Below are 12,975 nucleotides of genomic sequence, written 5' to 3' on the forward strand. Positions count from 1 at the left end.
TACCACTAAAGACTACCTCCCCAGAACTTCTCTGGGACTCTGTGCACTCTTAAAGCTACTTCATAGGCTGCTAGCCACTTTTCCACGTCATCCTCCACAATGAAACTGGGCATCACATCTTTTGGGATGTTGATTTTGGACTCACTTGAAGACACTGCAGGTATGCTGCCACCATTTCCATTGCTGAATCCCACTTCCAGGGCTCTTATGTCCAGCTCTCCCAAACTGAGCTCATGGGCCAATTTCTTCTCCTCAAGAGCCAATATTGTCTCCTCTCGGGCCTGCTCCAATTTGGCAAGTTCCAACCTGAGTTTTCTCTCCTCCCTCCTGTCCGCCAACTCCTCTGGTGACAGGATCCCGGAAGAGACATTGTTCCATGGTCTGAAAACCACTCTTGCTTTTGGCAGACTGTTAGTCCTTTCCACAGGTGGTTCAACTTCCTCATGGGAATCCAGGATAAGGTCACCCCCTCCTCCTCAAGAATTTCTTGTTCCTCCCCTGGGATATCTTGCCCTACAACCTGGGTTTTTGGCCAGGCCCTCAAAGCCTTATATAGTTCCACTTTCCTGGTGAAAACCCTTGAGACACTTGAAAGTCCTTGCAGAAATCCTTTAGCTGCTGCACTGTGTAAGATTCCAACCTGGCCAGCTCAAAGTCAACTACTGCAGGTGCAGCTACCGCTTCGCCAAAGGGAGACATTATTTAGCAGAAAAAAATCAAACAGGTCAGTTAGGGGGAATTGAAAAAAATCAAAAAAGTAAAATGCCAATTGGCACAGGTCAGGCAAAAATAGGAGAATAGGTTTAAATGTGGAGTTGTAGTGTACACTAAATCACTATGTGGTATTGCACAAACACAAGCCCAATCCTCACCCCTGATTACCAATGTTAGAAATTGGGTCTCTATTTGGCAGAGGTATGCACCCTGTGCAAGTAGAGACCACAATTCTAGTCAGGGCAAGTCGATGACACATCATAAATTATCCTGTGCCCATCCCTATGGTGGTTTGTGTAGGAGGCTGGCTCTCTGAATAGTGCACTAAAATGAAGTACACTGCGCAGATAGTCCAATAGATCCCCTACGGTTTGCAGAGGCAGAAATAGATAGGTCTAGTGCTCTATTTGTGGTAGTGTGGGCGAGCAGTTAGGCTTATCAAGGAGTCGTGTTAAGCATTTCTTGTTCTCAAATAGGCAATAAATGAGACACATACTCAAAGAATAAATTCAAAACCAACTTAGAAAAATAACAGTTGCTTTTATATAAGTTTTGAATCAATGAACTTCCTTATGAGGTAAGCAATTTTTAAATTAGAAAAACCTTGCTATTTCAAAAATCAACAGAGCAATTTTCAGAGTCATCAATGTTAACCTATGGGAGGAAAACAAGGATGCAGTTTCATAGGTAAGTATACAACTTACAATCCCAGTCTTCAGGTTTTAGACTAGCACCGGGCAAGGTTAAGGTTGGTACCAAAAGTGCAGCTCCAGCAGAACGGGGGAAGCAGGGTGCAGAGGTCAAAGTCGGAGTCGGTGCCCAATGTTAACCAAGGTAGACTGGGGGAGATGAAGACTCACTGCTCCCAGGTAAGTACAAGCATTGTCAGAGGTTGGTCTCTGGGCGTTGAGGCAAGCACTGGGGGGTGGGGGAGAACAGGGGTGTGTGGAGTGGGCACAAGGCAGCACTAAACATACACTGTCTGTGGCACATGGGCGGCTGGGTGCAGAGTGCCAACACTGCGTCAGGCGCCCTATGCTATCCAATGGAGACACGGGGTATCCTCGGAAGCGCTGCTTACAGGTGAGTAAAGGGGGGTCAAGGGTCGAGCTCCTGGAGTTGAGGTAAGTAGAAGGGGGGGGCCACAAGGCAGCACCAAATTTACACCCTCAGCAAAACAAGGGTAGCCGGGTGCACAGTGCCAACACAGCGTTGGACGCCCAATGTTATTCAGTGGAGGAGATCACTTTCAGAAACGGGCTGCAGGCTCTGGCAAGGATGCCAAAAGAGGTCAACCCACAGCTGCCCAGGTAAGTTGAGATGCCAGGGGTCATAGGGACACCCAGGGTCCAGCTCCCCAAGGCTCAGGGCTCCGAAAGCAGGGGGCGGTCTTTTGGCATGGGAAACAGCTTACCAGGCAGGTTGCGGTCAGGGTCAGACCTCGAATTTAGGCTGCAGGGGTCGTTATGGGGTCTGGCAGGGGTCAGCCCACAGTGGACTCTTGGTCAGAAGCACTCGGGAACCTTCACTGGACTGGACTTCTTCTTTAGAAATGTTTTTTTCTGGACAGGTCCCCTGTCCACAGGAGGTCTTGGTCTTTCTCGAAGGCAGGCAGCTCTCCCAAGACCTTGGAGGTCATTGGGCTGCAGGACAGTCGTCTTCTGGGTGCAGGTTCTTTGAAGGCTGCAGACAGGCTGGGGCCAAGTCAGTTGTTGTCTTCAGTCTTCTCTGCTGGGCGACTTGGCTCTCACCTCAGGGTGCCAGAACTCTGTCTAAGGAGGCTGCACTGGTTTTGACCAGTCAGTGCCCATGCGAGGAGTTGGTAAGTTTCCAGGGTGCCCTTCTGAGTACATGTATTGATAAATCCATCACTGGATTAATTGAGGGTTTATTAATACGAGAAGTTTGATACCAAACATCCCTATTGTCAATGAAGCCATCATGTAGCTGGGGAACTTGTAATGACCAGTGTCCAGCACTTGTACTTAAAATGGCTTCACTGTTCACTTACTATGTCTGAGAATCGACAAAGACATAGCAGGGGCATATCTGCTCATGCAGGTATGCCCTCGCATGTAATATAATGCACTCTGCCTTTAGGGCTGGAAGGTAAGTGGGGTAACTTACATATATTGCCTGCAGTGCATGGGGGTAGGGCACACATGCTGTGTACCATGTTGTGTTTTCATTTTAGTCCTCACCAAAACATACAGTCTGCAAAAGCAGCACTGTGTGCACTTAGTGAGTGGGTCCCTGAGGGTGGCACAATTCATGCTGCGGCCTTCAGAGGCCTTCCTTTAGTACCCCGTTCCCCAGGTACCAGGGGTACTATTTACTAGTATTTGCCAAATGGGAAAAACGACTGTGCAGTTTTGGTGAAGGGATCTGGCACTGGGGACATGTTTAGCAGGGACCCAGTGCACTTTCAGTCGAAATTGCACCAGAAAGCAGGCATAAAGTGGAGGGGGGTCACCAAGTCAAATAAATGACTTTCCTACAGCTTTACACAGAGCAGGCAGGCCTAACTTAGAAGGCAATGTGTAAAGTACTTGTGCAACACACACACAATAATTACAAGAGATACACTACAGGAAAAGACTTCACACAGATGTAGAAAAATAAAGCTTGTTTATGGTTATTTTTAAGTTTATATCCAATTCACAAATAGCGAAGCACTGGCTTTGTGGACTCACAAGTAGTAAGATGAATACGCAGAAGGTAATAGTTCAAAGGGGTGGTGCCAGGGACTCCTCGAATGGGTGTGCAATGTCCTTGATTGTGCTCCTCTCGGGGAGTGGGGTACGGCTATGCTGGGCAGAGCTGCTTGAGTTGTAGTTGAAGGCGAGAGTCAGGGAAAGCAGGTTACAAATGCAAGCAGCGAAGTTAGGCAAAAGCCGCACATGTTGAAATTGAAGATAAGGGGCAAAGGAAAGCTGGGCTGCTCAAGGCAGGTCACAGATGCGAGAGGCGAAGCTGGGCACATGCCGCTCGGGTTGAAGTTGCAGGTGAGTGGCAAAGTAAAGCTGGGTCCCTCTAGTCAGGTCACAGATGCGAGCAGTGATACTGGGAAAAAGTTGCTCATGTTGAGCTCGAACACAAGCGGTGAAAGAAAGCATGGCCGCTTGGAGTCACTCTGGAGTTGGAGGACGAGTCTTGGCGTACGGGGCACAGATCAGCAGGATGATACAGCAAAGCAGGACAGCAGTTCCTGACAGCAGTCAATTCTGGCAGAGTGGCAATCCTGGCACACAGCAGTCTTTACCCCAGCGCATTTCCTGAGTCTAGAAGTCTACTCATTTTAGGGGGGCAGGGACCCAGTAGTTATACTAGAAAGTGCCTTTGATGTGGGGGTGTCTATAAGGAGTTCTTGTGAAGTGCACAAGTCCCCCTTTCAGGTCAGCCTCTGCTCCAGACTATCAGTGGGAGGTAATCAATCCCTTTGTGTGTACTCTAGACACTACCCTATGAGGTGTAGGTGTGAGCCCTTCTCAACTTCCTCTCCAGGAAGACCCATCTGTATGCTGATGCATGTAGATGCAGTTGAGTATGCTATGTTGCGGGTGTCTAAAGGGATTACACAAGTTGTGTTGCCACCTAGCCCAAGCCAGACATGTACTGGAAATAGGCTGTGGGCACACAAGGCAGTGAGTACAGAGGAATGCCACTTTTGCCTACTTTCTAAAAGTGGCATTTCTAAAATAGTAATAATAAATCTGACTTTACTTGTCAAGAGGATTCATTATTACCATTCCAAATGGTACTAAACATGATGCAGCTACTCCTCTCAGATAAGAAATTATAGCTTAAAGGTATTGTAAGGAATTTCCAATGCGGGCCTCACAGTAATGAAAAACGGCTTGGGGAGTTTTTCATTACTAGGACATGAGACTTGAAAAGTATATGTCCTGCCTTTTGTTTACATGACACCCTCCCCCTATGGGCTATGGGCTACCTAGGGCCTACCTTAGGCATGACTTAGGCAACACCAATATTACCAAGTTTTAGAGGAGAAGCATATGCATATTAGCATTGGTCAGGAGTGGTAAAGGGCTCAGAGTCCTAAGGCCAATAAAAAGATATAGCAACAAAACAGGAGGTAAAGACAAAAAGTCTGGGGTAATAGCACCCTAAGGATGGCAGGTCTAACACCTGGCGTTCGCGCTACTGAAGCACCATATAGCCATGGCCTGGAAGTCCGCTACCACACCACTACTGGCACTCTGACTCAGGGGCCTTTTTAAGTGGGTGACTGCCAAAACGGTTGCATGGAGAATGCTGTCAATGCAACGGGGTGAAGCCCCAGCTGGATGCTTACATAGATAAAGTACAAACTAAGGAGGACGAGAGACCTCCCTGAGAGCTGATTGGTTGCTCACACCTATCTGTTGGCCCTGCAGGGAGGGTTGGACTTGTTACTATCTAGCCCGTTGCACTGTACTAAGTGCACCATGAGTGAGCCCTTGTCTGTGCGGTTGCCACTGGGGCTCCCGCTTGGCTATCCCATTTCCAGGAATCCTCGCATTTTCTCTACCCTGGATTCAACAGGGAGGTACTCATTGTCCCGACTCTTTCTGTCCCCCAATTACCCTCCCCATTCTGATCCAAGTTTATGCTGCATTTTCCCACTGGGCACCCCACACACACAGACAGAGTTAGATTTGTTTAACAGGGTTGGTTATATCACATTACAGCTCCATCCGATATACACAAGGAACCTCCTAGAGTCTTCATGACATTTCTCTTCTATTGTGCTCTCTCCTGGGCCTGGGACGAAGAGAGAGGCATTCACTGATGCTTTCGCTCTGTGGACTAGTTATGCAGTTGTATACTGTACAGACTGTACTGGATCGGTACTGCGTGAAGCTAAATTGTATCTGCATAACGCCAAATCAAATAAAACCACTTAGTGGATATACTCTACGGTACTGTTTATTATACAATACTATTGTACGGATGGTGGAGTTTGCATTTCTATTTAAACTTCAATAAAGAACTGCTTGGAAAAAAAAAACAAGTGCAAGTGGTCATGTACTGTCCACTTACTGCCATGTCTCCAGTCTCGCAGAACCAAACAAAATCTTGGAAAGTGAAGTCACCAGACAAATGCATCAGTAAACGGAGCAGATTCCATCCAGAACAAACAACAGCCTGGCTTCAGACATTCTCAGGCATGGAATCATACTGCCAAACATTAGGGAAGTCTTCCTTGTCACCATTAACCCACGATCCTGATTGACCATGCAAATGCCTATGACAAGGATGACCACACCATCCCGCTGGCTAGAGGTGTGATCCTCCGTTTCACCCCCCTCCCAAAGTACAATGCAAACGTCCACAGTGCTACCCTCCCACCCCCACTTCCACTACTCTAACATCTACATTATTCCTTTGACTCAAGAATTTGACTATCATAAGGTAAAATTTAAGATATAAGTAGATAATACTGAGATAGTAGTTCATCTTGAGAACAGCATGGAAAAGATTACAGAAATGCAGATGGCCTAGACAAGTCCACTTCTTGACGAACAGAAGTTTTATTTCTTTTGGCCTTCTTAACTGTGTAAACCATGTCTCATCATAACAGGCCAGAAATGTAGAGATTATTTTAAATTAATATCTACATTTCACACCAGAAAGCAATTCAAGTCTAAAATGAACCACATTTCACAACTCTCTCCTCTGGAAAGTTTTCCAAATTATCCAAACTGATTACTGAATTGAGTATGCATGTGCCTTGGGGATGGCGCAACTAAACAACTGCAAGGTAATCTCTACTGGCTTTCCTAAAAATCTCATCACTAGATAGCAAACGGTACAGAATCAGGCAGCCAGCATACGCTTGAACCTTTGGAAATGGGATAACATCACACCAGCCCTTAAAAGTCCTCCAGTGACTCCCTATTGAGTTCAGGATCACATTCAAACCTCTATGCATACTGTGCAAAGTATATTATGGGAAATGCCTTTCAAACAGTGACAACCAACTACACTCCAGCCATAAGTTTGCACTTTTCCCAGATATACATGATTAAACACCACCCCTTCAAAAAGCTTCAATATGAATGAAGATTACTGGGGTCCCATGACTCAAAACTATGGAACATTCTTAGCCCTCGACTTCGAATGGAAACAGATTACTTTCAATTTTTGCAACACTTGAACACCAGAGACCTCAAACAAGACTTCAACTAATCACAATGTTCACATGGAAGTGGTAGAAGAATCCCAACCTCGGTTCTCTCTTTAAATCTTGCTAGACTAAAAGACTGATATACGCTGAACTTCTCACTGTTATATGTATTTTTTTATATTTAGCTCTCTGAAGTGGCCTGGGTGATTGAGCTTTATGAAACAGCTAATGAATAAATGAAACGTGATACTTTATTAAGACTACATACAAATCACATCCTTCAATGACATATTTGAGCACTTCAGGTCAGTTTTGCCCACCCCGATGTAAAAAGAATGCGATGAGACTGACTAAAAGAAAGCAACAGAAGTTTTAGAAAATCATATCTCAATGACCAGTTTTATAAGGACTTTCCTAAACAATAAGGTTAGTACACTGTTTCAAGTAGAGAGCATTGTTAGCATGAATGTATCCTATCCTGGACACAAAAAGTAATACACAAAGCCGGAAAGACTATAGATGGAAAGAATGAGAGTAGAGGTGGAATGTGGATAAAAATAAAACTTTGGAATACCTTCATAAGTACACAAAATTGTACATGGACCTTTCAGATGCTTTACTCAAACCTTTCCACTTGCACTTGTGCAATCTAACTCACAGTTAAATACAAACATGCATTATTATGTAATATAAAACTGCCACTAACCCTGCTGTCTTCAGTGCAGTCTTCTCTTGATGATCCAACAGACCTGGTCAGTGTGCGATGTTGTACTTGTGGGGATAATAACTGTAGGCTGTTTGCTCTAGAAGCCATCCCTTGCCCTACAGTCAAATTACTCTCTGTACCCTTCACCCTCACTCTGTCTCGGGACACGTACATGGAATGCCTGTGAGGGCGTTGCTGAGAGGAGAAGGGACTGGTATAACCAAGACCATAGGACAAGGACTCATGTGGTGCAGACAGCGAATGGGAATGGCTTCCTTCCATCTGATCAGGCACTTTCAGCTCCTCCATTGTTCTCGAGTGCCTCGCCTGTGGCCTTCGAGCATCAAGAGTTCCTTCCATCCGGTTGTTCCTCCCAGAAGGACTTAGCATAGTTCTATTTTCATTGTGCCTGGGTGGCGTTGGACTCGTAGGAGAGTTCAAATCCTGGCAACTGGATGGAAAATATCTGCTGTTAGGCTCTAGAATCTGACCCCTAGACTCACTTAGGTTGCCCACAGACTTAGAGTCAGTTAGAACACCAGGATTTTTTGACAATGCCCTGTTATGAGAATGCTTCTTAGAAGACTGGGGTATTGTGTCAATATAGCCGTGGCGACTGTGCTTCTCATGAGGTTGCAAACTCCCAGTCTTGCCGTGCGATGTTTCCATAAAAGAGTGCCTGTTCTGCTGAGAGCGCGAGTTTGATTTCAAATACTTTGTCCCTGGAACATCAGGCGCTTTTTGTTCTACATTAAAATCAAACTCTGCTTTCGTCTTTCCTTCCTTGGGACTGAGAAGATGTGGCAAATTATTTGACTGGTCCTTGCTGCCAGATCCACTTTGGTTGCTCTGCTTCTTTGTATGCACAGTTGGACTGTGCGTGGAGGTGACGGGGTGGTTTCCATTTATGAAGGTCTCGCTGGGAGGAGCAGACTCCTCCCCTCTTGGATGCCCGACACTTAAACTCTGAGCATCCTTGCTGTTTGATCTATGATGAGGCTGATTGGCAGTGCTCTTGCTGGTCTGGTTCCTATATAATAAACACACCATATACACGTTAAATACAATATCCTTTTTCAATATATATTACCCCAATTTGAATATGACCAATAATTACTTACAGTATACAGTGCAAGGGCTATAAACATTTACATATTTCTTAAGACTATTTATTGCAACGCAGATTAGAGAAACACTACCCTAAATGGAAAAAATGCATGTTACTTTAATTTTTCGGGTTATTTTAAATTACTTTTGAGCTGTTTTGCTTATTACATGAGAGAAAGGTCCTTTAGCGGGCAGGCCCGGCTACTGGATGTTTGACCAAATATCATATGCAATATGAAAGCACAGGTACTGATCATAAAGGTGATCACAATGATGTATTTGCATTTGGTCAACTTGAGTCATACTGACAAGAGTTGACAGAAAGATTCTTGTTACACGACCTACATCATAAAAAACAGGTACCACTGGATAGGTACGTGCTGCTGAGCAGAGTTTCTACACTTGGTATAACTGTATCCAAGTTCAACTGCTGTAATCATCGAGCTTAACTGTTGTCATCGGATATGTGCAATAGGGAAGACCTTGACATCTATGTGCAGCATGGTTTCTGTTTTTAGAATTGTTATGGTTGCATGTCAGTATCTTCTGTATCTGCATATCCAGATCTATGGTAACTCTGCTTCAAATACAAACTACCTCGTGGGCAAACAGTGGGCATTAGAGCAATGACATGCACAACAGTAAGTGAGATGCTCTGCAGGCAAGGGCAGGTACTGGGGAGCTCAGGTGGAAGATAAAGCAACCTGAAATGACACAAAGGGTAACAGATTCAAGGAACATCATTGTCCGGTGGCTTAATGCCTGATTCAAAACTGTGGACTGCATTTTGCTTCTCATAGATGCTTGACTGCATAGTGATAGAAAAGGGTAAGTCGCCACTCTGCGGGTGCCTTTTCTATCCAGGGACCTGCACTGATAAGATTGAACTGGCATTTTAGTTGCACTCGCCATCATTAGAACGACCATATATATACACTTGCATGAGATTAGAAGGCCACAGACATTTATTTCTATCTCTGAATATTCAATCAAACTGTAAAAGGTACTAATGATTGAGAACAATTCAGAAGGGGATAGGGAAAAATAATAAACCACCCTCTCAAAGGATGGTGGAGGTACGCCAAGACTTTAGGTTTATACCTTGGCTCACACCCACTAATAAACGTATTGGCTGTCTTTATATTGTGTCTGACACCTGCCATCCCATTTCCCATTAAGAAAACTATAGGAGGACAAAGCTGGTAGTGTCCCTTCAACAATCCATTGATGCCAACAGCTGAAAAACTAGTACCACCACGTAAGTTGAGACAAGAACATGATACCACTGAGCATTTAGTGGGGTTTGGTGGATTTTGTAAATTGTGTCTCTTTTCTCTCTCGCAAAAGAACAAACCATAGGTCCATCTTGCAAATGACTGTGCAGCAGGCTGGAAAGAGGCAATGACTGCAATAAAAAACACAAAACACAGGATGTTAGTGCAAATGCCCTGCACCAGCTTGATGATGATGCAGGCACCATTTTAGGTTGGGTTTCTGGGGCACGCAGAAAGGAGTCCAGCACCACTCCAACTGCACACAAGAGCCTTGCAGGCATTTTTCTACACCAAGACCCAGGTTTAAAAGGAGGAACTGCAAGAAGAATTGAGGGCCAGGACAACAACCCAAGTGCTGTGCTTGCTGTCATTGGCCAGCCTTTCATAAAGAGTAAAACAGCAATGCGCTTGCTACTTTAGTGCTCACTGCCTTCCAATTGGGATAGTAGCTTTAAAGGCCTTTGGAGAGAAAAAGCAATAGATTTCACTTCTATGGCAGGTTTGGCCGCAAGGAATATGCTTTCTTCCGTCTTATTTGTTTTAAAGTAGCCCTAAAACAGAATACAACTCTAACTACAATTCTCATTAACCCTAGAGGAAAAAGCGGCAGTTCCAAACAACCAATCACGTCATAACATAACTTTCAAAATCCAGGAAAACATCCTAATTGCCCTTGTTGTGTACTGCTCCAGCAGCACATAACAGTTGTTTTTGTCCTTCACATATAATTTTAATATTGTACTTTTCTACACAGAGAGAGCATTGTGCTGTTTTTTGCCAGTGGGATATTTAATTGCACTGAACCTACTTCATTTCCAGGTAGTTGCAGGTGCCCTGATTTAGGTGACCCGTTGCAGTGCATCCCGCTGTCTGAGGTGTGCTGGGGTCCTTCCATCAGGCAGTGTCGCGAAAGAGTGCACCCCCGACAAACTCTTGCTGATCCTGTCAGCCCCACACTATGGATATAGCACGCAGCCAGTGACAAGGAATTTTTGAAAATCGCGGATCACTCTGCAGCTTTAGTAATTAAAATTTGACAGACTGTACATATCTCCTTAATAGCATGATGGTTATTTTGCCACAGTCCTTTAGGGATATCATATTCTTCTCAACCTGCAAAGAAGCAGTGATAACATGTCCCTTAGAGGAGAACATTGAAGACGCCATTCCATGAGATCAAAGGCTTTCTGAGGCAGTAAATACCTTAATAAATAGAGCAGTGAGCAACGCCCTAGTGCCTCTTGGGAAGCAACTTCTCCCCCTGGCAGCTCGCTACTCTGAACCCCTCAGCTGAAGGAAAGCTTAAGGTTACCTCCCGGGGGACCTCTGAATCCCAAGCAATCTTGCTGATACAGGAACTAGAACATGTCATCAACAAATCCAACTCAGGCCTTACTCCATGTCACATGATTCCATTTATGGGTTCACAAAAGATTCCGAACAGGAGGTGCTGAAACTACATGCAAGGAAGATATCCCAGATAAGTCAAGAACCAAGGAGGGCACTAATGAAGACCAAGATCTTGCACCACCAAATCACCAGGTTGGCTGGCTTACTAGCATCTTGCATATAAGCCATCTTTTCTAGTCCTCTGCGCTACTGGCCTTTCAAGGTCCGAAGGCAGTAGATCACAGGAAGGGGTTGGCATACGCAGAATATATCCCCTTTTCTAATGAAGCCAGTGAGGAGATACATTGGTGACTCAACCAAATGGAGGCGCAGAATGGAAGAGTCATCTTTAGATTAGTGCTGATGCTAGTGATCAAATCCATGCCAGTGGATTAGGCTGGGAAGCCAGGTGCGAAGATTTATCTATCAGAGTGAAGTGGTCATAAGAATAGGGGTCACATATCAACTTCTAGAGCTTCCGGTAGGGTCCTTCGCTGTCAGTTCTGGTCTAATGACAAAGCGAAGTGCTGTGACCTCCTAATGAAAAGCAATATCTTGTCCGTTATATAACAAGTCTAGGGGGAACAATATGAAGCAGGTTAACAGAAATGGACAATTCTGACTAAGAATCAAGTAGCAGTAACAGTGAAATGTCTACTGTGGAGAGGAAACACTGTAGCAGGCTAGCATTCCAGGTATCTATAGTACCCCAGCACATGGAAACTGAAACAGGATGTTTTCTGAACCATTTTAAAGATATAGGGTCTCTGCTCCACAGACCTATTTGCATTAGGGCCGGAACATCAGACATCGAGACCCTTCACCTGGAAACAGCAGAGCAGCGGACAGGACTCAGAAGACAGACAGCAAGTGTGATTCTGATAACTCCAATCTGCAGATCCTAGGTATAATATATAGTTCTGATAGAACTTTCTTTGGATTCTCCAGTCTGTCTTCCACAAACTTGTCTTCTCACAAACCTAGAAGGGTTGTGCCACTGTCTGGTGGAAGAAACAACTCCCCTTTAATTGGCCGGAAGGATTACACTGAATGCTGGGAGATCCCAGGACTTTCTAGCCATGCTGCTAGTCTCATCAAACGACCTGGCAGACAGTACTGTCAAAAGGTAAGTCAGTTTGGAGGACATGGACCAGTTGGTGTGTGGAACGAGACCTGGGCCATTTGGGCTCTGGCCCCGTCCATGTCTTAAGTATCCTTTCTTTGCAGGGGAAAAAGGCAGGCATTCAGATCAGTATAACCTTTATGTTCTGCAATTTCAGCAGGTCATACCCCTGTAGATGGTGTCCTGGTCACAGAAAACCCATTGGCAAGTAAGTCCAGCTACTATGGGCTATGCGATGTGAACACAGCACTGAATTTGCTCCTTTCTTGAAATAAAAATGAATTCCTTGCCAGGAAAGAGCAATTGGCCATAGTGCTATGTCTAACATCTTGTAGGAGAGTTTCAGATATCAGGACACCTGGCATGTCAATCTGCATGTTTACACTGGGAGATGTCACCTTCATGATCAATAGAAGAATGAAGACGATTACCAAGGTTATCTCCTATCCAGCCTTAAGTGATTGCCCAAAGTTTATATATAGTGTGTGAAATTATATTAAAGTATGACTGATTTTTTTTTCCCCAACAGGTC

At 44.8% G+C, this 12,975-nt stretch overlaps 1 protein-coding gene across 9 annotated transcripts in view; it reads right to left on the reverse strand.

Moving 5' to 3' along the window:
* The window catches only part of CDKL5 (cyclin dependent kinase like 5), a 1,213,679-nt gene that overhangs the window by 158,832 nt on the left and 1,041,872 nt on the right, over nt 1–12,975 (reverse strand). For all 9 annotated transcript variants that reach the window (XM_069204517.1, XM_069204511.1, XM_069204514.1 and 6 more), the window contains exon 13: nt 7,551–8,580. In XM_069204517.1, the coding sequence (XP_069060618.1) occupies nt 7,551–8,580 (1,030 nt within the window). The remainder of the gene's footprint in view (nt 1–7,550; nt 8,581–12,975) is intronic.

The sequence above is a fragment of the Pleurodeles waltl genome, chromosome 8 (genome assembly GCF_031143425.1).
Source record: "Pleurodeles waltl isolate 20211129_DDA chromosome 8, aPleWal1.hap1.20221129, whole genome shotgun sequence".
NCBI lineage: Eukaryota > Metazoa > Chordata > Amphibia > Caudata > Salamandridae > Pleurodeles > Pleurodeles waltl.